This window comes from Zonotrichia leucophrys, chromosome 23 (assembly GCF_028769735.1).
Source record: "Zonotrichia leucophrys gambelii isolate GWCS_2022_RI chromosome 23, RI_Zleu_2.0, whole genome shotgun sequence".
NCBI classification, from domain to species: Eukaryota; Metazoa; Chordata; class Aves; order Passeriformes; family Passerellidae; genus Zonotrichia; species Zonotrichia leucophrys.
Genome location: NC_088192.1, coordinates 191,737 through 216,330, shown reverse-complemented (window position 1 = coordinate 216,330; position 24,594 = coordinate 191,737). Strand labels below are relative to the sequence as shown.

General features: G+C 64.3%; 1 protein-coding gene across 3 annotated transcripts in view; it reads right to left on the bottom strand.

The window, feature by feature from the left end:
- AHDC1 (AT-hook DNA binding motif containing 1) overlaps positions 1 to 22,657 on the bottom strand; it is a 50,561-nt gene extending 27,904 nt beyond the window's left edge. The window contains exons 1-2 of one of the 3 annotated variants that reach the window (XM_064731337.1): positions 22,532 to 22,657; positions 21,918 to 22,038 (exon numbers count right to left, since the gene is read on the bottom strand). Coding sequence is in view for 1 of the 3 variants with exons in the window: in XM_064731336.1 (XP_064587406.1) it covers positions 21,918 to 22,053 (136 nt within the window). In the remaining 2 variants the exon portion in view is untranslated. Of the gene's footprint in view, positions 1 to 21,917; positions 22,089 to 22,363; positions 22,449 to 22,531 lie in introns of those variants that run through there. The other 2 variants (XM_064731339.1, XM_064731336.1) reach the window with 2 other exon arrangements.
- Between the last annotated feature and the right edge of the window lie 1,937 nt (positions 22,658 to 24,594).

Here is a 24,594-nt window from a genome sequence, read left to right as displayed (position 1 = left end):
CTCAGCCTCCATGGAAACTCCCCAACAACGCTGATGTGGCCATGGCACCCCAGCAGCCCCACTGGGACAGGGACACTGGGACTGTCCCACTACTGCCACTCCATTTGAGGGCTTTACAAGGACCCAGCCTCAAGAGTAACATCATCCTCCCCTTCCCCAGCTCAGGATCCCCAATTGCTCCAGGGAAGGTGGGGAGTTGGAGGGGGGAAGAGAACCAGGACACGACACCTCGGGGGAGCCGTGAAGACTAATGAATGGAGGCTTTTAAAAAGCACTTTGACTGAGAAGTGCTATAGTAGGAACTAATTATCCCTCCCGCCTGCGCGCACCCTCGCACGCCGGCGCAGCCGCGTCCTGCTCCCTCCCGGAGCCACAGCTGCAGCATCAGAGCCAGCCCCAGCACCGAGCACCAGGCAGCCACGCCAGCCAACAGGCACTGCCCCGGCTGGGGAGCATCCCCTGAGACCCCTCCTGTGCCCCCCGTGCGCCCGTGCCCCCCGCTTTGCCCCATGGCCCCCTGGCAAAGCTGGCAGCAGCAGGCTGGGGGCACAGGGTGGTGCTCACCCCCTCCCTGCACTGGGGTTTTGGGGAATGTTTCCTTTCTAATTGAAATCCGCCATTTTGCAGTGAGGGCAGGTAGGCCCCTGTGGATGCTCAGGGATGGACGGCACCTGGCACGGCGGGGAGGGCGGCGCAGCTGGCATGGACCCTGTCCCCTGTCCCCTGAGCCCGGCCAGTGGGGCCAGCCCTTCCCCTGCTGCCCAGCTCCCAGCAGCAGCCAAGGGCAGCAAGGAGATGCCCCAAACGCTCACCCCAGCAGGTCCCCACACTGCCACCCTGGAGCACCCGCAGTTTGGGGCGGCGCTCCCCGTCCCTCTGCGCCCCTGGACTGGGATCTGGCACCATCCCATCCCTCCGTCCCAGCACTGCCCGCTGCCCCATTTCGCATTCCAGTGTGGGCCGGCCCCGCTGCCCTCTCACTCCCACCCCCACCCCGGGCTGCGTTTCAGCTGTTGTTGAATTCTGTCCAGGCTGGATTCATCACAAGAGCCCTCAAGCGGCTGCAAACAAACAGAAAAAACAGGGAGCAGGAGCGCGCAGAGCGATCGATCGGCGCTGGGGGGGCCTGAGGCCCTTTGGCAACGCCAGACCAGCCTCAAATTCCTCACTTCCAAGAGAAAAGGAGCTGGGGATGAGCGGCAGGAAGAGGGGGATGGAAAGCACAAGAGCCACCAGGCGCTGGACCATGGCGGCGGAGCCCCGGGCACGGTGCTGCGGATGGGCACAGAGCGCTGCTGCCTCTCCCTTCCTCCCGAGACGGGCTCGAGCCGCTCTGAAACTTCCCTCTTGTGGTTACTGCAGTTAAAAAAGCAAACAGGAGACCTGGGTGCATTAAAAAAGAAATAGGAAACGGCACCAAGGGTGGGAGCACCCGCAGGGATGGGGTTTGCCCGGCGGCGGTGGCACTGGAGCGGGTGTTGGGGCAGGGGGGAGAGAGAGACCCCTCACCCTGGCACTGCAGAGGGGAACGCGTGGCGTGTGACGGGCAGCTGAGGTCGCAGATGCCAGGGATGGATGGTGATGGCAGGGGAGCAAACACCAGCCCTGCTCCGGTGGGAACTGCCACCCCTGGAGCTGCGGGGTCAGGTTGCTGCGCCTGGGTTTTTAAGAGGGGCTGGATAATTTTTACCACCACTAACGATCCCATCTGTGCCTGACACGCTCCAGCTCCGAGCCCAGCATTCCGGCAGGGCTCCCACACCTCCCTGCCAAGCCGCTCCAACTCGCCTCCCCCTGCCTGGCTGCTGACGGCACAGGGCCCGTGCACGGTGCTGCTGGCACAGGGGGCAGCCCTGCTCCTGGCGTCCCCTGGTACCACCACTGCACCCTTCCACCGTGCTCTGGAGGGCTGGGGGTGACAACCACGGCGTGGCCAATGCAGAGATGTGGCAGTGACAGGGATGCTGCACAGCCTGGGGGCACAGAGGAGCCTCTCCAGCTTCAAGGAGAATTTAGCAGGGCTGTTTTTGGCAGTAGTCCCTTGCAGGGTGACACTTGCTGTCCTCTCTGTGCAAGGACAAGGACCCTGGGATGTGCTGGCACCATTTGCCCTCTTCCTGGCTCCAAACAAAGACCTACTAGAGGATGCTGCTTTTTGGGAAGGGGGTTTGCAGCATCTTGCCTGCAGAAGTCCCTGCCAAATCCCATCCAGTCAGGAGCTGAGGGGCACAGCACTGGTGCCTGCAGCACAAGGCTCCTCTCCCTGCAATGTCAACCTGCTGCTCCACATCCAAGGCTGCCCTTGGAAAAGCTGTCGGCTGCGCCGGCTGGTTTGCCAAGCCCAGGACAAGCTCTTTAGCTCGACTCTGCCAGAACAGATGCCTGGGCGACTGTAATTCTTCCTAGCATGGATGGAGGGGGGATGTGTGGAAAAAAACCCAACCTCATTTAAGCATTGCAGTGGCTGCTCCTCCTTTCCCCAGCATCCCCAGCATCGCAGCCCCACTGAGGGTCCCCCAAAACCTGAGAGGTGAAGCGGGGAGAGGCTGGGGACGATGCCAGGAGGGAAGGCAATGCCCCGAGGGAGGCTGGCGTGGCACAGCACACGCTGGAGCTGAGCAGGGCTGTGCTGCCAGCTGGGGAGGAGAGAGCGACCCGCTGCAAGGACAAGTGGGAAGCGCGAGCTCGGCGTGCCACCGGTGTCCTTGCAAACGCTCGCCTGCTCTGTCTCCATGCTCCCCACAAACAACAAGCCCGTTCTCATGGCAATGTCCTCTCCAAAGAGCGCAGGGAGGGGAGCACGGTGACACGCTCTGCAGGGGCCGTGCTCCTTGTCCCCCCCAGCACAGCACGGCTGCGGGGCAGGAGCTCCAGCCCGGCCACTGCACTGCTGGAGGAGGCCGGCAGCCTTTCCACATGGATATTTTCTTCCACTGGCTGCAGTTTGGGGCTGCCAAAAGCCAAAACAAGAATGGAAACATCCCATTTTGTTGGCAAAAATTCAAGGCAGGGTTGGGGTTTTTTTCTTTGGTTTCGGCTTTTTCCTTTTTTTTGTTCTTGTCTTTGGTTACGAACGGAAATTCCCTGCCATGAAATCATGACGAAACCCCAAACCAAAACACAGCTTGGACTGAAACCTTCACCCGATTCCCCGCAGATCCCATGTGGGGCTGGTCCCAGGGCTGGGGTCACCCCCACACAGCCCTGGGACACAGGACCGAGCCCAGACCTCATGGCCAGCCCCAGCCCTGTGGGAGGTGAGGGGATGTTGTGCTTTGGGGTCCCTCCAGGGACCCGATGTAATTCCAGCCTTGGAATGTACCACTTCCCAGCCCTGGTCTGCACCACCCTGCCTTGGTGATGGCACCTGGCAGCCGGCACCAGGCCTGACAAAGCACAGATTTGTCCAAAGGAAAACTGGTCCCTATGGATGGGACCAAGCAGGGGCCAGGATTGGGGTGCCAGTGGCTCCAAGCACATCACTACAGCAGCGTTTGCTCCCAGGAAGGTGCTTTGCAAGAGCAGTTGCTGGGAAAGGCCTCATCCAGCCCATCCCAGGGAGTCCGGATGTGGCCAAGCCCTGGGGCTCACCCCTGCAGCCTGCCCAGCATTCTCTCCTCCCATCCCCTCTTCCCACCAGATGTTGGGGCTGGAGGATGGAACAGCTCTTCCCACCCCGGTCCCCGCTGCATCTCCCTCCAGCTCCCGTTCCGGAGCCTGGATCCGCCAGGCAGGCTCAGCCAGGCCGAGCCTTTGTGCGGCCCCCTCCCCGCCGCGCTGCCCTTATCAGGTCCAGCCCAGCCGCCTCGCCCAGCGCCGGCAGAGGATGGCGGCAGCCCGGCCTGCTGGGGCCCTTCTCTCCTCCTCCTGCTCCTGCCCCAGAGCCCTGCGGCCATGTCACCCTGCTCAGCACTGCCCGCACCTCTCCTCCACCCCCGCCTGTCCCCAAAACCGGGAGAGCCCCCTCACTGGTCAGTGCTGCGCCCCGAACCACGCACAGCATCACAGCGCCACAGCATCACAGTGTCACAGCATCACTGCCCTGCTCCTCCATCCCCGGGGGCTGCAGCCGAGCAGGGCTGGGTGAGGCGGGCTCCGGGGCAGCGTGGAGCCGGGTTATCTGTCTGCAGAGCTCCGTGTGCAGCAATTAACCTCAAGAGAGCAGCCGCGGCTCCTGCCAAGAACCACATTAGGTGTGTGTGGCAGCGTCTAGACATGTGAGAGACCAGAGGCCTTGATCCGGAGGAAGGCGGCTCCATCCCTTCCCCCAGCCCCTGCCCGCCGCCCCACAGGGACCCCCTGGCTGGCTCTGGCCAGCACCGAGCACGGAGCGCCGGGAGGGAGCGGGGCCGGGAGCGGGAGCTGGGCTGAGCATCCATCCCTCCTGTGGGTGTGGCTGCAAGAGCTCCGTGCTGGCTGTTAAACCAGGACCCTCCTGCTGGGCACGGCATGGCACGGCACGGCAGGGCACGGGATGGCACGGGATCCTCATGGGTGCACGCCCTCAGGCCCCCAGCCATCGCCGGGAGGAGGAGGAGGAGGAGGAGGAAGGAGGTTGCGAGCACTGCCTGAGACATCTCCCACCCGGAGATGGGACAAACGTCCCATGGAGCCAGCAGCACGCCCTGTGATGAGCCCTGGAGCAGGGATGGTCGGAAGAGACCCAGCTCGCTGCCTCCCCATGCCAACCCTGTCACCTGGGGCAGGTGGGATGCAACCAGGTGGGCGCCGTGGGGGCTGGGCACCCTCCCTGCCAGTGCCCCTCACACCCATGGCACCCCCTTGCTCTCACCTCCCGGGTGCAGCCACCCCAGACGGCTGCAGGATGCTGGGGAGAAGAGATTTTCCCGACGTTAATTAATTAAAATAAACAGCAAATTAAATACAGCAAAATTAAAATAGCTCCGGAAATTAATTTTCAACAAAACCCACCTGGAAAGGCTGGATATTTAAAGAATTAATGGAGCCCTCTGAGACCATAAAGAACCGCCGAGCTCCCAGCATCCACCAGCCCCCTCCGAGCCCGCCCGGGGACGCAGGGCTGCGGGGAAGCCGGGATGGGACCCGGAACGGGACCTGGGAACAGACCCAGGATAGACCCGCACTCCTGGCAGCTCCTGCCTCGCAGAGCTGCACATGCCTGCGGCTGCCACACTGGGAGGAAGGATGCTGGAGGGATGCAGGGATGCTCCACACCATCCCAGAGGGAAGCACCGGCCCCAGCTCTGCCTTGGCTGGACACAGGGCCCTGCAGGGGCACCGAGCTCCTGCCGGCTTTGCCCGGGGGCTGGGGGCAAACGTTGTGGTCCCTGTGTGACCCGCTCGAGCTCAAGGTTGTTCCCGTCACCCTCCTGGCCAGAGCCCGCTGCACCGAGGGAAACCTTGACCTCCAAACCCCGTCTGCTGGGCGCCCCGGGCCCCCCACAGCTCTCCCCACGCATAATCCCCCGGCCCAGGCGGGATTACCGTGCGAACTGGCCGGACAAAGCTCCTTACCAGGCTCGGCGGGCAGAGCGCGGGGGGCCGGGCGGGACGAGGGGCCGGGGCGCATCCCCGCGCCCGCCGGGCTCCGGCCCACGCCCGGCACGGCTCGGCACCCGGGCTGGCCGGGCTGTGCCAAACCGCCCGGGGCCGGGAGGCCCATCCGGCGCCAGCCCTCCCACGGCCCAGGCGCGTTTCCTCTCCCTGCGCCCAGCGGCACCGGCACCGGCGGGCGAGAAAAGGCTCCGGAAGGAAATGGAGAGGCAACACTAAGCTGGCAGGTGGAGAGCAGCAGGGGCCGCGGTCACGGTGCGGGGTGCCGAGGGGCACCTGGGGGTCCCCACCTGGCCGGGGTGCCCGCTGCGCTGCCACCGCTGGGCTGCTCTACTTCACCATCCCGGGAAACTGAGGCACGGCGGCCGCAGCTTCACGCGGAGCCCCCCGGCTTTCCCGGGCAGGGATCCGCTCCCCCCCGCCGCGGCCGGGATGACACCAGCTCCCCATCCTCCTCCCGCTCCACCCTGTTCCTGCAGGAACCCAGGAGTCCGGGCTCCGGGCAGGCGGCCAGGGCCTCCCTCCCGCTGCCCGGCCCGCCCTGCCTGCCCCGGCCCGGCCCGGGCCCTGGCTCCGCGTCCCTGCCCGGTTCCCGCCGGCACACACCTTCCCACCGCGTGTCAGGGCGACCTTGGAGCGCTGCCGCGGCCGCTCCGTGCCAGACTCCGCGGCGATGCCCACGGCACAGCCGGGGGTGACGGATCGGCAGCAAGGGGGATTTTTTCCCCCATTTGTTTATTCTTTGGGTGGGTTTTTTCCCTTGCCGGAGACAAAGGCAGGCTGTGTGCCCGGCGCGGGGTCCGGGGGTGCCGGCGGTGCCGGGACCCCGCGGCGGAGCCGGGCCAGCCGCGCCGGGGGCTCTGGGTGGCCGGTTTCCTCCGCACACAGATGGCTGTTTCGACTCAGTCGAGCGCTTGACCTAAATCTCCTCCTGATCCACGGGAGCTGCAGTCCCTCAGCAGCACAGCTCAAGGCAAGGAGGAGGAGGAGGAGGAGGATGAAGGGGGGGACCGCGGCCAGCTGCGGACCGGCGGGAGGGTCGCGCCGGAGGGCCCCCACCCCGGGTTTGGCAGCAGGGCCGGCGGAGGCGGCTGCGGAGGGAAGGAGGGAGGGAAAGGGGGGGTGGAAAAAAAAACTCTCCCACGCTTCGAGCTCCAGCGCCGGCCGCCCGCGCCTGCGTGCTGCACCCACCGGGACCGGGCACCCGCCCCGGCGGGCCCGCCGCCCCGGCAGACCACTTCCTCGGAGAGGGGCCCGCCGGAGGAAGCTCCAACGGCTCGAAAGTTTCGCCTGTGACTCAACCGCTGGCTGGGGTGACGGAGCCGACCCCGCAAAGAGGGGGGGGGGGGCCTGGGATCCCAGGGGTTCGGGGCATCGGGGTGGGGGATTTTTTTGGGTTCCCCAGACGAGGGTTGTCTGCGAGGCATGGCGCTCCACCCCCAGTGTCGGAGCAGCCCAAACCGGCTTCCCAGCGACAGCAGAAAGCTTTTAAAATCCCCTACGCGCGGCATGACTCACTCCAGAGCCAGTGCCCAAAACAAGCTCCGACACGGAGAGGAATGGCGAGAGCAGGGATGCTGGGGGCGGGCAGGAGGGGCTGGGGAGGGCCGGGGAGGGGGAAAGGGGGAGACAGAAGGAGGGAGAGAAAAGAGAAGAGGCAGAAATAACAGCATCTGAAACTCTGCCTGCTGGAGGCTAATTGGTTCCGGCACAGCCTGGTTTGTTTGGCAATGTTTCCTCTAATCCTTCAGGCTCCGCGCTCCCGGCCCCAGGGACATGGGGACATCTCGACACCCCGCCAGCGCCACTGCGGCACTCCCAGCTTGGACCCCCTCCCACTCGCGGATGCAGATGGATGATGCTGCGACCGGCTCTGCCCACCCCGGGGTGCCCCCGAATCCTCCAAGGCTCTGCACTCCAGCCCCAGGGACACGGAGACATCTCAACACCCCGGGTGCCTCGGTGGCACTATGGCTCGGATCCCTCTCCCACCCTGGGATGCTGAGGGGTGACGCTGGGACCACCCTGAATCCTCCAGGGGCTGCACCCTGCCGCGGCGACATCCTGGGAATGGGATCTGTGGTGACACCCTGGGGACGGGGTCCCTTCCGCAGCGCTGGGCGCAGGGATGCTCAGAGCGCTGGGGCGGCACAGGGAAGGGAGGGGAAGGGGAGGGAAGGGGAAGGGAGGGAGGGGAAGGGAGGGGGAGGCCCCCACGGCCCAGCATGGCCGAGCCAGAGCACTAGCCAAGAGTCGGCAGCTTTGTTCCAGGTGCCGGCTCCCTTTTTTTCATTAGGCTAATGGGATGCGGATGCATTATTCCATTCCACATGCTGCTAATGAACCACTCAGGCCAGTGCATTTGCATTAATGTGCAAAGCACTGGAGGAGGGTGGAGTGGCTGCATCTGGCCAAGGCTGACCTTCCCTGCACCGCCCAGCCTCCCCAAGCCGCGCTGCGCTCCCACCACTCCCCCAGCACCCACCGGACCCAGGAACTCTTCGGGATGGCTCCGACCCACATTCCAGGACACCGGGACACTGAGCCACCTCATGCTTGCTGCCCACGTTGTTCTCTTGCCTGTACCGTGCCTGGCCAGCTCCACCACCCCTTCCCATATGGATCATGGATGGCACCCCCTGCCAGTGCCCCTCTCTGTACCCTGTCCCCAATGCACAAGTGACCACAGCATTCCTCCTGCACCCTTCCCTGCTCCCCAGAAAGGGATCACTCCCGCCTCCTGCACGGAAACCTGCTCGGCACGTCCTGGTTATTGTACTGGGACCTTCCAGCAGCACCCCAGAGCTCCCCGGGGAGCAGGGGCCCTCTCCAAGCCCCCCCACCGCAGAGCTGGCAGGCAGCGCCGGGCGCGGGCGTCACTGGAGCCCTTGGGTTGTTTGTTACGGCTCCCAACTGCCTCTGTCCCCGGAGAGGTTTCGAAGGCGAGTGACCCACGAACTGGAATGCGCAAAGCCTCCAGCAAACAGAGCCAGCTGCCTGCGCCCGCGCAGGGGGGGTGGTGAGGGGAGAGCAGCCGGCCCCGGCACGGCACAGCACGGCACAGCACAGCACGGCACAGCCCCAACACAACTGCACGGCCCCGATGCCCTCCCAACGTGGGCAGCCACCTGGCTGAGCTGAGCTAAGAGCAGCCCATTGGTCTTGTCAAGTCCCCAGTGCCATCAGCTCTCGTCAAGGTCCCCAGGCCCTCATGTCCCACTTCCTCCCTTCCTCCCAGCATGTTTTTTGGCAGCACATGGCCTCCCAGAGCCCTGCTGGGATCGTGCTTCGCCCTCGCCTGCCTGCCAGACACGAGTCCCTGGGTGGCCAAAGGACCTTTAGGACATGGGACAGCACAGTGGCAGTTCCAGAGCCCTGGCCTTTCTCTTTGCCGCCTCCCCGGTGCTGGAGGGCTCCAGCTGGAACCGGGGTGGGTGAGCAGAGCCCTGCTTGCCCCGGGTGGGCACGGCAGGCTCTCAGCAGCTCCGTGCCCGGCTGTGTGCGGAGCCCCCTTGCTGGAGCGCGTGCACGCGGGTGTCTGGGTCTGTCACAGCCCGGTGAGCAAGTTAATCTCAGGCTCCCTGACACGTGGAATAAAATCGCGATCCCATAATGGAATTCATTCGTCTTCCTGTCCAGGCAGAGAACAAGCCCTCCACTGCCCGCTGGGGCTGGGGCTGGGCCAGGCCAAGGTGGGCAGTGCCCAGCTGGGGTCCCTGCCTGTGCCACCCTCTGCCTTGCCACGGGACCACACTGGCACTGCAGTGATGTTCCTGAGCGCAAACCCACAAAGGTGCCAAGCACTGGGTGCCCCAAAGTGTTCCCTTCCCAGGGGACATCAGCCACATCTGGGGGCAGCTGGGGTCACCAAGGAGGGCTGAGCTCCCTCAGGGTGAACTGGGGTTCTGTCCTGCTGGAGGGCAGACATAGCACTCATGAAAGAGAAAGGGAAACTGAGGCAGGCAGCGGTTTTGGGAAGGGGCCATCCAGGTGGCACAAAGGGGACAGGGGAAGATGTCCCTCTGTCCTTGTGTCTGTCTGTCCCTGCTGCTCCTTCTCTACTGCAAGGGCCTTGGCCAGGCCTGGTACAGAGGGCCCATCCCAGGGACTCTGCAGGGATGGCACCATCTGGGGCACCCATGGGTGACCCCAGCACAACCCTAAGGACTGCCTCATCCGCAACCAGGGGTACAAGTAAAGGGGAAAATCTCAGGAGTGTGGTCAGGGCAGGAGGCCACAGGGTTGCCGTGCTGCTCTGTGCCTTGTTTTCCCTCTGGCACCCACACTGAGGCCACCCCCAGGCAGGAAAGTGGCCCCGCAGTGGCCAGCAGAAGAGGAGGAGGAGGAGGAGGAGGAGGAGAAGGAGGAGGAGAAGGAGGAGGGCTGCTCCTTCTCGGGCACACAAAGCCCCTTTCATAGGGGCTGAGTTTGGATTTCCTCTGCCAGCCCAGCACCTCGCTCCTCCTGCCCTGCCAGCAGGGCTGTGGTCAGAGGGGGAAGCTGGCGGGTGGGACACCTGGGGGGACACAGGGACCTTCAGGTGGCTTCATCCCTCACCCTGACCATCCCCATGATTTTCGCCTCCTGTCAGCTTTTAATTATACCCCTAATAAAAGTCGTTTTGCACGTTTTGCAGGGGAACAGGAGCTTTGTTGCTCAGGAGCTCATCTGCTCCTGCTGCTCCTTTCCTGCTTTAGACTGTAATCCTCAGCTGGGGACACTGCAATTAGCCACCATGGAGCTGGGCACCGTGTCACGAGCATTAGGGCTCCCTTCGGAGGGGAGCTGGCAGACCCAGCCCTGGCGGGGGCCGATGGCTCTTTGCAGGATGGGGTCTCCCCACTACAGCCCCCAAAAGAGGGGCACGAGCGTAAGAGCCCCTCTGAGCCAGGCATGCCCCAGCTGACCTCCTCTGGGCACCCACTGCCCTGTGCCCTGCCCAGCATCAGTGCCACTGGGATTTTTGGGGTGCACGGGACCCTCACGGCCCCTCTGCCAAACCCCTGCAGTCCCCATGCAGGCAGGCCCAAGCAGGTCACCCTGCCAGGGGCCGGGTGGCTTTGTGACTCTGGGGACAACAGTGGGGCTGGGAAGACCAAGAGGAGCCTCAACCCCCAGCTCTGCATGCCTGTGAACACTGGTGCCCGTCCCCAGGGCCCTGCGTCCCCGAGCGGGGCTGAAGGGGGAAACTGAGGCACAGGGCACCCGGTGCCCACGGTGCACACACTGAAGCTGGAGAAGCTGCAGTGGCACCGGTGACTGGTGTGACACTGCTGCAGTTTCGGTGGCGGGGGACCCCCGGGCACGTCTCCAGCGCGGCAGAGGGGTCGCTGGACCCCGGGAAGGCCCCGAAAGGAGCCCGCGCGTGGCTCCCGGTGCCTGCCGCCAATCAGGCTCTGCACGGGGAGCGCGGGCGCTCGTTAGCAGCCGCTCATTAAGAGCCCTCCGGGAGGATGAAGGTACCGGGGGCACCTGCACCTCGGTTTAATGAGCTGCAGCACCATTAAATGTTGGAGGGGACCTCGGGCACGGTGGGGGTGCTGGTGCGGGGGCTGCCCCCACGCTGACCCCCACCCAAAGCGGGGCGGCCGTGGGAGAGGAGGAACGCGGGGCGCTGAGCCACGGTGACAACTGAGACGGCGGTGGCAGCTGCTGCCAGGGACACCCCGAGCTCCGCCGAGCGACACCCTGGGGACTCAGCCCCCTCCAAGCCAGCACCCACGGGCCCTGCACAGAGACAGAGACCGTGGCCAGAGCGGGACAGCAGCGCCCGGCACCACAGCACCTCTGGAACCTCAGGGTGGGCACCTTCCCACTCGGGGTGCCCCCAAACTGAGCAGGGGACTGACATCCTGTCCCCAGACTGAGCAGGGGACTGACATCCTGTCCCCACGGGCCTCGCCAGCACCCAGAGCCCCCAGTGTAACCATGAAACCACAGCCTCACACAGCACCCGGAGGGCACCGCCGGGGGGATCTCCGGGGGCACCCGCACGGGCACGGAGCGTCCCCGGCCCCGCAGGGTCCCCACGCTCGCACCCACCCGCGTGGGGCTCTCCCTCGTTAATGTTTACTCGGGCTCGTTAGCGCCAGCACATCGCCATGGCAACGCTGCAAGCTGCGCGCCGCCATCCGCGCCGCCGCCGTGAGGCTCGGGGACGTCCCCGCGCGTGGGGTCACCGCGGGCACCCACCACGGCCCCGGGCCTGAGGGGCTGGGGGACACGGTGGGGACACAGCAGGGCTCGCCCTCCCCGCGGGATGGCACGGCTCGGTGTCACCCTGCCCGGTGACAGCACCCGCCGCTCATCCCAGAGCGCCGCCGCCACGCCGGGGCTGCAGGCGGGCGCGGGCACTGCCAACACGCCTGGGTGCTGCATTATTTATAAACTGGAGAGCAGAGGGCTCGGCAGCAGCTGCAGAGCCCTTGCGGGCCACCCTGCCCGGCGTCACGCAGCCACCGAGCCCACTGGCACGGTGGCACCGCAGCCCCTGCAGCCAGGAGGGACGGCAGGGACAAGGCTGCCTGTGGGGCTGGCAGAGCCACGGGGCGCCCAGATGTCACCCTGGCGTCCCCTTGGACATTGAGGGCGGCTGGGGCAGCACGTGGGGATGTCTGGTGTGTCCCTGTGTCCCCTGCGCTGGCACAGCACCCCAACCTGCCTCCTGCCACTGCAACCTGCTCTGAGCCACCCCAACCTGCCTCCTGCCACCCCAGCCTGCTCTGAGCCACCCCAACCTGCCTCCTGCCACCCCAGCCTGCTCTGAGCCACCCCAACCTGCCTCCTGCCACCTCAGCCTTCCCACTGCCACCCCAACCTGCCTCCTGCCACCCCAGCCTGCTCTGAGCCATCCCAACCTGCCTCCTGCCACTCCAACCTTCCCACTGCCACTCCAGCCTGCTCCTGTCACGACCTCCCTCTTGCCACCTCAATCTCCTCCTTGCCCCCCCAAGCCGCCCCAGCCTGCTGTCCCCCCAGCCTGCTCCTGCCCCTGCATGGCCTCGCTGCAGATGGAGCTGGGTGATGGCAGCAAGGGGTGTCCCCGTGCCAGCCCCCCGTGGCACACGGGCGAGCACTGCCAGGAGGATGTGGCCCCAGCATTTTCTCCCACCACGGGCTCTGTTGGCTACGGCAAACAGGTTTTCCTTAAGCTTTGCAGAATCCACCCACCTCCTCCCCCCCTACGAGTCCCACCTCCAGGCTGATGGGGAGAAGGAAGGAGGGGGGTGAAAGGCTGAATTGGGGCTTTTAATTTTTCATTATTAATTTCCCATCGACGCCGAGGCACCGGGGCTCTCTGAGCCGCCCCCAGCATCGCCCCCCGCGCTCCCGCGCGCTCTCCCGGAGCTCTGCACCGGCTGAAGCCGAGCCAGGCTGCCGATAGGATTAATTCTGCATGACTGCCCATCTCCGCGGGGGGATCTAAGACCCTCAGGCCTGCAGCAATCTTTAAAATTCCTCCAGCCCAACTTAATTCCCTCTTCCTGCAGAGCTGGCGCATCTGCTGCAGTCAGGCACGGAGAGAAGGAGACGGAGGGAGAGGGGGGGACGACGGGCACCCAGCACCGCCGCCGGCTCCGGCGCCAGGCGGTGGCCCTGCCTTGGTGGTCGTGGTCCTGCCTTGTCACCGTGGGGTCACCCAAAGCCATGCCAGTCACCCATCCCATCCCTGTGGGTGGTTTGTACTGGGGATGGGGGAAACTGAGTCAGAGTGGGGCAGCCCTGGATGCAGGGCTCCCCCCTGTTCCCCCCTAGACAGGGGATGGACACAGCCCTCTAAACTGCTGTCACCTCCCTGTCCCTGCTGGGACTCCCCAAACCAGGAGATTGATGTAAAAATTGGGTTTTCCATCACCTACGAGCTCTGCCTCTCCAAGCAGGTCTCATTCAGCCCCCCAGCCCACTCTCACCTTCCGCTGTCCCAAAGGACAGACTCCCAGGGTCGAACATCCTCTGGGAGCACTCAGGGCTCAAGATTCCCTGGATCTTGGGATGGCTCATTAGAAACAGAGCTGCTGCTTGGCAAAAGCAGCGTGGGGGAAAATCTCCCGTCCTCAGCCAGAGGACAAGCACCCAGTGTCCCCCAGTGTCACCCACAGCCGTCCCCATCCCCGTGGGACGCCCTGCCCGCTCAGCCAGCCCCGGGCAGCGTCAGGACAAGGAGCCCGGCCACGCTGGGGGCTGTCCCCCCCTGGCCCCCGCCATGCACCGCGGCAGCCCGGGGACGGTGGCGTGTCCCCGCTTTGAAGGCTCAGCCACACCGAGCTGGCAGCCGGCGGGCAGAGCTAACCTTCAGGGGTGATGGGGAGAGCCACGGCGGGATGGAGGCACGGCTGAGGGACGGATGGATACAGCCACCGAGCTCCAGGCCTGCTGCACCCACCGCCCACCCTCCCGAGGCGCTGGGTCCAGGAGAACCCTCCCTTCTGCCTTCTTGCCTCCAAGTTGCCCGGCTCACCAGGCAGCTGAGGAGCGCAGCCCAGCCCAGCTGCTGGCGGAGCTGCGGATACATGCATTTAAATCACTTATATCTTTACTTTCTCCTGCGCTGGCTGTGAGATGGGCTTTTTTTTGCATGCGTAATTAGGGGGTGGAACAGATGGCGGAGGGTTCGTTTAAAGTAATGCATCCATTAAAATAACCTTCGCTGTCGGGGACTGCGCTCCGACAGGGGCCTGTTTCACCGGGGGTGGTGGGGAGGGTGGGGGGGCTTTGTGTGCTGAGGAGGGGGGTGTTGGACATTGGGAAGGGGGACGGAGCGCACATTCCCTGTGGGATGCATCATCCTGGATCATGGGATGAAGGATACACCAGCCCGTGTTGTCATGAGAGAGCCGGGGCCAAACTGTGATCAAACTGGGGGCAAACTGGAATTGAACTGGTACTCTTCAGGGCTCAGTTTCCATGGCAATGTGATGGCAGTGAGATGGTGGGGACGCAAAACCCAGGTTGGGGAGGATGCCAACAGTTCTTGAGGCAGGCATAGCGCTCGTGGGTACCCTGGGGTACCCTGTCCAGAGCTGCCCCCGTGGGGACTGCGCCCACCTCTGTCCCCCACCCACCACAGAACCCAAAATATGCCTGAGGAGGGCATTGCCAGGCAGCACCAGCCCTCTCTCCTGCTTCAAACCCCAGGTTCCTGGGAGAGGCAGGAGGGCTTTGTTCAGGCACCGGAGGAGCGGAGGCCAGAGAAAGCAGGAGTGCCCTGCCAGCTCTTGTGTTTCACTCCCAAGGAATGCCGGGGAGGGGAGGGGAACGCTGCTCCCCGCCTTCCCGCCCCGCTGGGCGCCCAGCCCGGCTGCAGGGTGCTGGGGCTGGAGGAAGAGGAGGGATGAAGGATGGGGAGGCGGGCGTCGCGCGGATGCCGCGGTCCCACCACGTGCAGCGGGGCTGGCAGCGGGTGGGCTGGGGAGGGAGGGAGGGGGGACACGCGGTGACACACACCCGGGGTGACACACACCCGGGGTGACACACACCCGGGGGGACACGGCCATGCCAGGCACTGCCTCGGCTGGAGCAAATAACGCTGGGCAAGAGCTGCTGAGCAAATGTCACACCCCTCTCTGGAAGAAAGGAGGAGCACCCACCAAAGGAAAGGAGGGGTACCCACTAAATTTGGGGAGTCCAGAGAGGCCGGGGAAGAGGATGGGGAAGGGTGAGAGCAGCAGTGGTGCCAGAGCCACCCAAGCGTGTTCAAATATTTAGTGTGCACTTGCAAAGGTGCTTCTGCTGCCTTTAGGGCATCGCTGTGTTGGAAGCATCAGAGAGGTGGGAACTGGGGGATGGGGAGCAAATGCCAGGGATGTGCTGCAGGGGGGTCTTTCTCTTCCAGCTGTGCTGGGAGGGCCAAGGCACGGCAGCCCAGGAAAGGCTGGGCTAAGCTCAGCTTTGCCCTGAGCCTGGCATCTGCCTTGTTGCCCCCTCCCTGGCCACAGCTCCCAGAGCCCATGGGACTGCACATCCCTCCATTCTCCTCCTCCTCCTCTTCCTCCAGCCCCATGAGCCCCGCTGGTTCCCCACATTCCTGCTCACTGGCACCCTCGGGTGTCCCCAAGCACTGTCATGGCCCGGGGGACAGCTGGTGGCTCTGGCAACGTGGCACGTGACATCCACAGCAGCAGTGAAGTGCCGAGGGAGGCGATGTCAGGTGCTGGGGCAAGGGACCAAGGGGACACGAGGGATAGCAGAGCTTGATGGGGACCCCTGCAGAGGTGCCAGCAGCCAAGAGGGGATCATGGCAGGACGTGAATCATGGGGTGACAGAGGTCCCCAGGCCAGCAAGGTCCCCAGACTCTCCGTTTTGACCTCTCCCGCCCCACACACACATCAAGGATCAGCACATTCTGCTGTGCTGGCAGAATGAGGAACGCTGGGTTTTGCCCCATTCCCACATCGTCCTCCGGCCACCAAGCTCTGCCCCACCACCCCCACTCCCGCTCACTGATCCGAAATTCCCCCTGCTCACCCCTGTCCTCTCACCTGCCATCACCTCCCCACCAAACGCCAGTCTCCCCTTGCCTCTCTGGGCGTTTCGTGAGCTCCCTTTGGTGCACCCCAGCACAGTGAGCTCTTCTCACTCCCAGCCAGCAATCCGCCGGGAAAAACCGGTCCCAAAAACCTTCCCCACATCCGCGCCAGCTCTGCGGGTCTGGGGGGGCCGCGGCTGGCCCCCTGCTCGCCAAGAACAATAGCGCCTTGTTCCAGCCCGGCTCCGTCCTCTCCTCCCCGGGCAAAGCCCTGGCCACTCTCACCTCTACGTTCCTCTCGCTGTTTCCCAGCTCCCTCCTGCCAAATCCCCGCTCCCGAGTGCTTCTCCTCCCTGCGGGTCCATATTAAGCTACATTCTCCTTTCAGCTGGGTGGAAAACAGCAGTAATAACCATGTGGAGAGAGCCGTGCCCCCCACCTCCACTTCCCTCCCACTTTGGGGTTCAAATTTCATTTCAGCAAAAAAGCTTCCCCCGCCTCCAATTTCTTCCCCCAAACCGAGTCGCTGTCGTCGCGTCTGATCTCGGCAGGGGCCGTATGGATGCTCAGCTCCTCCTGGTTCAGGATCTGCTGCCAATCTGGACCTCGCAAACTGGTTCTCACACAGCTCCCGCCTAGCACCTCCCTCCCAGCAGTTATTGTCCCTCCTCAGCCACCCCAACCCAGCTCACTCTCCTGCCACCCTGCTCTCTTGTCACCCTTCCATCCCGTTTCACTGCCTCCTTGCTCCTCTGTCACCCTGCTCCACTGCCATCCTAGCTCCCTGTCGCCCTGTTCTCTGCCATCCCTCTCCCATGGCACCCTGTTCTCCTGCTCCCCCTTCATCCTGTTCCCTGCCACCCTGATCCACTGTCACCCTGCCACCCTGTTCCCCTGTGACCCTACACTCCCTGTCCCCCTGTTTTGTTGTCACCACACTCCATGCCACCCTGCCCTTCTGTCACCCCTCTCCCAATGCCATCCTCACTCCCTGTGCCACTCATCTGGCGCTCCACAGGGTGCTCGTGCCCCTGCTTCTGCTGGGCACATTCAGGCCAAACCAAACCAAACCAAACCAAACCAAACCAAACCAAACCAAACCAAATCAAACCAAGCTGCCGACTTCACCAGGCAAGATTTATTCCTGGCGTTTTCCCGGGGGGCCAGCGGGGCTGGCAGCTGGCAGGGAGCAGAGCGTCCCTGCTGCCTCCAGCCCAGCAGCCTCCCTCTTTCCTGCAGCTGAGGAGCTCATCTCCCTCGCCCAAGGCGCTCCATCCTCCTCCAGATATTTTAGGCCCAGGTTTTGCAAGGAATGTTCAGGCGCTGAGCCCAAGCCGATGCGCTGAAGTCAGCAGGAGGCGAAGAGGGAAGAGGGAAGAGGGAAGAAGAGAGAAGAAGGGAGAGTGTGCGTGGGGCTTGAGGCCCTGGAGGCGGCAGCTGAGAGATGGGATGGGATGGGATGGGATGGGATGGGATGGGATGGGATGGGATGGGATGGGATGGGATGGCATGGCATGGCATGGCATGGCATGGCATGGGATGGCATGGCACGGCACAGCATGGTGCTCCCTCTGCCTGAAGCTGGTTTAGCGGTGGGAAGGGCAGAGGATTGGAGCTGGAGGATGCCAGAACTGCTTCCCTCTCCCTCTGAGAGGATCAATACCACATTCTGCCTCTCCTCTGTCTCCCCGCACTGTGCCAGGCCAGGCTGCACCAATGCTCTCCCTCCAGCATGTCATGGGATTTGGAATGGGAAGGGGGACGCCCAACACTCTCAGTCCCCTTCACTGGGGAGGAGAAGGAGATATTTTTGCCAGGGTGGTCTCCTACAAACACCTGCCCAGACCCACCTTAGCACCCAGGATCTCCAAGCCAGCCTCATCCCTGCACATCAATCTTTGCCTGCACACCAAACCCTCCCTGTGCACATCAATACCTTTCTCTGTACCAAAACCTGCGTGCAAACTAAACTCTGCCCATGCACACCAATCCCTGCCTTGTACACCAAATTACCTGCACATCAAACCCTGCCAGCCCACCAAGCTCCACCTGCACACCAAGCCCTTCCGGCACGCCAGTGTTTGCCTGCACACCAAGCCCTGCCTGCACACCAAACCCTGCCTGCACAGCCAGTGTCTCCCTGCACACCAAACCCTGTTCACACACCCTCCCTGCACACCAAGCCCTGCCTGCACACCAAACGCTGCCTGCACAGGCAGTGTTTCCCTGCACACCAAACCCTGTCCACACGCCCCACCTGCACACCAAGCCCTGCCCGCACAGCCAGCACCCCCGAAGCTGCCCATGCACGTGCTGACAGCTCCCACTCGCACTCCCCTGGCCCCCGGCATCGCCCCAAACACCATCACCTGCGGCACCGGGCATCACCTGGCAGCACCAGGGCAGCCCAAGGCCCCCGAGCCCGCTCCCGGCCGAGGGAGTCCCCGGCACACGCCAGCCCTGTCCCGGCCTCGCTGGCAGCCGCGGCCGACGTGCTCCGACAGGTGAGCCCCCGGGGCAGCGTTCCTGCCCGGGCCGGCAACTGTCCCCACCGGGCAGCCGCTCTGCCGGCGTGTTCCTTCCAGCACGTCCCTCCCTCCTTCCCTCCGCATGCAGCCTCTCTCGGCCGGCGAAAGGGGGGAGCCGACAGATTTTAATGAGCTCCCCGGAGGCATCGCTCCGCACCCCCCGTCCTCCCGCCTCTTCCCGCGCCCGGGAACCGATGCTCTGAAACACAACCCTCGGTGGCAAGCCTGGAAAAAAACCACAGGGCACATTTCCCCCCGCCTTTTCCCTTCCCTCCTCGCCTCCCCCAGCTTTTTTTTGCTCTCCTGCCGATGCCAAAGACCCAGCCGGGCTCTTGTGCTTTCACTCGCAGCTGCAGCTGCCGATTTTCGCTGTAAGCCCTTGTGCCTAGAAGGCCCAGAGCGAGGGATTCTGGGACGCGGTGATTGAAGACAGCACCAGCACGGAGACCATTGCTCAGACTTTCCCTGTCTGTCGCCCCAACGCTCAACCCACAGAGAGGGAGGGAAAAAAAAAGAAAGAAAAAAGGAGGAAAAAAAAAAAAAAAAAGAAAGAAAGATGGAGAAGGGAAAAAAACCCCACCGGACTGGCGCTCGCCCCTTCCCACCCACGCCATGAAGGCGCTCGGCTGTGCCAGCGCTGAGCACCGGGCAGGCAGCACACGGGGATGGGCTGGGCCCCCCAGCCCTGTGACACCCTGGTGAACTCCGAATCCAGCACCAAATCCCACCAGAAGTGCGCTGGATCCCTCCCACTGCTCAGCCCACTGTACATCACCCTAAAAACTCCCAGTGGGGAGCTAAGCACAGCCCAGTTATTTCCCTTTTGTGTTATTTTTAAGGAAAATAATAACAAGGCAGCTTTTGAGCCAGTGTCTGCAGCACAAGGTGAATATTGGGGTGTGGGTGCGAGGGGTGGTGACAAATGAGCACGATGCCAGGTCCTCGTGGGAAGCTGAATGCTCACCACAGCACTGTGCCTGCCAGGATGTGCCCCAGAGCCAAGCAAACACCCTGGGAACACGTCCCCGTGTCCCCACTGCATGCAGAGCCCCCTGAGGAACAAGGTCCCCAGCACCCCGGGTGTCCCGACATGCCTGGGAAGGCCCATGGGATCAAATCCCTGCCCTCCAGCACGGGGCCAAGGCTCGGCTCAGCATGCGCCCCGAGGCAGAGCGGGAACGACTCCAGCCGGGACGGACGGACGGACGGACGGATGGACACGGATGGGAGAGAAGGAACCAGGCTGTGACCCCGTGCACCCCAGTGCCGGCAGAGGAGGGGCTGTGCCGAGCATCTCCCGGCCGGCTGAGCCCTCTCATCCCCAAAAGCTCCCCCAGCACCCCCGGCTCCCCCGGGAGCGCGGCCGGAGCGCACGGCGCATCCCGGCCCCGAAGTTTGGCGGGCAGTGGGGCGGGGAGGGGACGGCGGTGGGGGAGGACACACATCTGCGACGCATTCAGGGGCCATCCCGCATCCGGGCCGCCCGGCCACAGCCCGGCATCCAGCCGGCCGGCCCCAGGGGGGAACGCTGCCATATCACCAGGCAAAAATCCCCCCCACATCCCTCCCGCTCCTGTTACCGAGCCCGGAAGAAGGAAACAGCCCTCCCCACCGCTGCCCTGTTTACCAAGAGCTGGTTCCAAGCACTCGGGAGAATAGCAGGAGCATTTCAAGGCCCTGTTTCCACTCGGCTGACACACACTATTTATAGAAGCCCACAATTCTCCCAGAGCTTTCCTCGGGATCTCAGCAGAAATAGCCTGCCCCGGGTCTCTGCTGCCTCCTCTAAGGAGGCCAGGGCAGCGCCAGCCCCCCCAGGCTTCCCGTAACCTTCCATGGGCTTCCATGGCTTCTCCTCTGCCGGCCGCCCCGCTCGGGGATGTCCTTGGCTACCCCGCGGCCGCCACGGTGCCAACCCCGCTCCCCCAAAGCACCTCCGCCTCCTGCCCGGCCGCTCCGGGAGGGAAGCGGGCCGGGGCTGCCGGGGGGACGCGCCGGGAGCCGAGCGAGAGCCACCTCCCGCCTGACTGCATCGGAGCGCGGCAGAGCCCCGGGGGACTCGCACCGGGGATGGAGTTGGCCTATTCAGGTTACAGAGACATGGCAGAGCGGAATTTGGCGCCGCGCCATCCCTTCTCCAGCCCCCCCCTCCGCCCTCCTCTTCCACCCCCCGCTCCCCACCACCACCACCACCCTCCCCTGCAAATTCCACAGCCCAGCAGGAGAAGCCAGTGTAAGGGGACACCTGGGGGGGCGAGCAAAGGGGGAGAGGCTTGGGAGGGGGGCCTCGATTCAGACCACGGGGCCCCGGTTTGGACCACGCGCCCCCGACCCAGAGCACGCCGGCAGAGCAGGGTGGGAAGGAGAGCGGGGCAGGATCCGTGCCCGGCGCCCCGGGGGTTCGCTTCTGCTCTCTGTCACGCCAGGATAAATCTGGAGTGACTCCACCGCGCGCTGTGGCACACAATGAGCTCACCCCGCCGCTTTTGGGGGGCTCTCCCGGCAGCCGCGGCCGGGCGCGCTGCACGCACGAGGCCACCTGGTCGTGGGCACGGCCACGTCGTCCCCCCAGCACATAAACAAGCGGGGACTCAGGTGTCTCCACCTGCGCCGGCCTTGGGGACGCCAAGCGCGGAGGGTCTGGCGTCAGCGCGACCCTGCGGGGTGACTCCGGCCCCCGCCGAAGCCACCGCGGTCCCCCGTGGTCCCTGTCGCCAGCACCGAGGGGCCGCGCGGGGGGGCGGGGGGGGGGGGAAATCAGCTGATCGATAAAAACAAATCAGAGGGGGATGACAGGCACGGGAGTAACAACCGCTCGCCGAGCCCCGCGCCGCGGACCACGCAACTTCACCGGCGGGGCTGGGGGAGCCTCCCGCACGCCCCGGGCCCCGCAGCCTCCCGGGAGCGCCCCCGAGGGCAGCCCCGCTCCCCCGGGCCGGCCCGCCCGGGCACGGCGCTGCGAGGCTGCACCCCGGGGGTGCCCCCGCGCTCCGGGGAGCCCCCCGAGCCCCCCGCGCGGCTGACAGGCTCTGCCTTCTAGCGGCCGGAGCCGGCTCTGACAGCTGTCACTCACCGCTCGCACCCGGGGGGGCACGGCCGGGGGTGTCCGGGGGGAGCAGCCGAACCCGCGGCCGCGGCAGCCCCCGCGCCATGGGGGGCTCGCCCCGGGCCCCCCGCGCCCGCGCGCCCCTCCCCACCACAAGTGCCATTAAACTCCGGCAATTTGGCACCAACTCGCCGCGCAACTTCGGCGGAGGGGACGGCGCGGGGGGGGACACATGCACGCGACACGCCGCCTCCTCCCCCCCCCGCTCTGCCCAAAGGGGGTGTCCCGAGCGTCCTCCCCACCTCCCAGCCCCACACAAAGGCGGGGGTCCCCGGTACTCACCCGCCGGCTCCTGCGCTCCGCGCCCCTCGGAGCCCGCCCGCTTGGGGAGGCTCCTGCCGCCCGCCGGGGCTGCGTCCTGACCGGCCGCGGGGGTCCCGGAGCCCTCGGCACCGCTCGCCACCTTCAACGAGAGCATTTCCAGCGCCTCCTGCTCACATTCTCCCCAGGCAACTCCGCTCCTGCCAGCCCGCCCCCTCCTCCGTCCCCTGCCTGCTCTTTCCTCCTTCCCTCTCCCCCCCTCCACCCCTCTATTTTATTTTTTCCGGGATTTTCTCTCCCCTCTACCGCTTAGCTTATTTTTTCCCCCTTTTTTTCCTTTTTTTTTTTCTCCCCCTTTTTTTCACCTTTTTTTTCCCCCTTTTTTTCCTCCTCTTTTTTTCTCCCCCCCCCTTCGCCTCTCACACACACACAAAAGGCAGCGGAGCGGGAGGCGGAGGGGAACCGACCTCCCCTCTGCGCCTCCGCCGCTCGCCGCCTGCGGAAAGCAAAGAAAGACACAGCGCAGCAGAGCCCTGGCTTGCCGCTGCCTCCCCCCTTCCTCCTCCTCCTCCTCCTCCTCCTCCTCCCTCCTCCTCCTCCTCCTCCTCCACCACCACCTCCTCCCTCTCTCTTGCCTTCTGCCGCTCCCGGCTTTGTGGGGGCTGGGATAAAAGGGGGGGAGCAGAGCCGGCGGCCAGGCGCGCCCAGCCCCTCGCTCCTCTCTCGGTGCGCGGCGGGGACCGCGGCTCCGCTCCGCTCCGCTGTCAGCGGCACGGCCAGCATCCGGCACCCCGGGGAGCCGTGCAGCACCGCCGGGGCATGCCGGGCCTTGTAGTCCTTCCTTTCCCCCCCCTCTTTTTTTCCCCTCCTTCCTTCCCCCCCCCTTTTTCTCCTCCCAGTCGCTGCGAGGCGCGCAGGGAGGGGCGCAGACGGGCGCGCGGCCGCCGAGCGCCGCCCTGGGAGGGGGGTCCTCGCAGAGAGGGGACACTTTGGGGGGGGGACACCCGGGGCAGGGTAACCCCCCCGGGCCGCCCCCGCTCGCCGCGGTCCCGCCGGGATGCGCGGGGCATTGCTGCCCTCTCCCGGGGTGCGCCCGCACTGCGCGCCCCCTCCTCGGGGAGGCAGGGTTTGGGCACACACACAGGGCTCTCTGCAGCCCCCTCCCCACAAACTGGGGTGCACGGGATCGTGGCTGCCTGCAGGGCAGCACCCCTGCGCCCTCGTGCACCCCACGGAGCTGAGTGTGCCCAGGGTGCCCAGGGTGCTCATGGAGCTCAGTGTGCCCAGTGTGCCCATGCAGCCCAGTGTGCCCATGGAACTGAGTGTGCCCACGGAGCTCAGTGTGCCCGTGGAGCCCAGTGTGCACATGCAGCCCAGTGTGCCCAGTGTGCCCAGTATGCCCACGGAGCCCAGTGTGCCCATTGAGCCAACCGCATCCGTTTTTCCTTTTCCCCCGCCTCCCCAACTTTTAACTCTTTTTTATTTATCTTTTTTTTTAATCAAAAGATCTCTCTGAGTCCTAGCAATATCCCTGTTGTTTGCCAGCACTCTGTTCCTCCAGTTTTTTTGTGTTCCCTCTTGGCCGTGTGATAAGGGAATGCCAGGTGGAAGGGTGGTGAGCAAGGCCCCTCAGGACAGGGGTGGCAGAGCGGGGATCTGCCTCCCAACTTCCTGAGCACCCCATAACCTCCCTCCCCACAGCTCCACGGAGCATCTCCCCAGCACCAAGTCCCGTCGCTGTTAATGTTCCCGGAGCTGGGTAGATACAATACAATTAAAGCAGATAATACCAGTGATGTTTGTTATGACATCGTGGTTTTGTGAGTGACGAGTGAAGGGTTAACTCCAGGGAATTGGGAATATTGCTTGGCTGCTAATAACACGTGAGTCATCGATGGAATAACACATGGGTGCAGGGAGAGACACAGCACCTGGCTTTACAGCAGCCCTTTGTGGGGCACGCTGGGGTTTCACGGGTGTTTTCGGATCAACAGGCAGCGAGGAGGGAATCTGAGCTCCAGACACACTGCTCACCCCAGCTTCACTGCTAAACTGGGATGAACTGGTGAGCTTGAGAGCTGTCCTCCAGCTGGGACCTACTGCAACTGGAAAGGTGCAGCTGCATCCCCTCGGTGCACCCCAGCAGGATCAGCGGGGCCGGGTTTGGGGCTGGCTGGGCTCTGCACACCAGGGCAGGCATGGGGAGCAGGCTGCACTGCTCCTGGGAGCCGAGCAGAGTGCAGGCCTGGGCTCCAGCCCGGTCAGCAGAGGAATCTGCACACGCAGACAGGATCGCTGCAATTGCTGGTGGCTGAGTGAGCAACTTTGCAGGCTTCCTCGTCCCCTCGCCCTGAATGTCAGCTTTGAATTTTCTTGCTATTTTTAGGGATGGTTCAAAAAAAAAAAAAAAAAAAAACCACCGAGGAGTATCCCCTCCCTTCTGGCTTTGCAGGGCTCTGTGCCCCATAAATATTGCAAGGCTGTGGATTACTGTACCTGTGCAGGGACGGGGGGAGAGGGACAGAGGGACAGGGCAGGGAAGAGAGAGAGGTCGTGCAAAACCCATGACATTGCAAGCAGAATGGGTTAGAATGTAAAAGATTTATTAATTTAATCCAAAGCATTAAAAGGTCATGTATTAATCAAAGAGATGCTTAAAACTGTCAAAGTCCTTTGTCAGGTTTGAAGTGCATCTCTA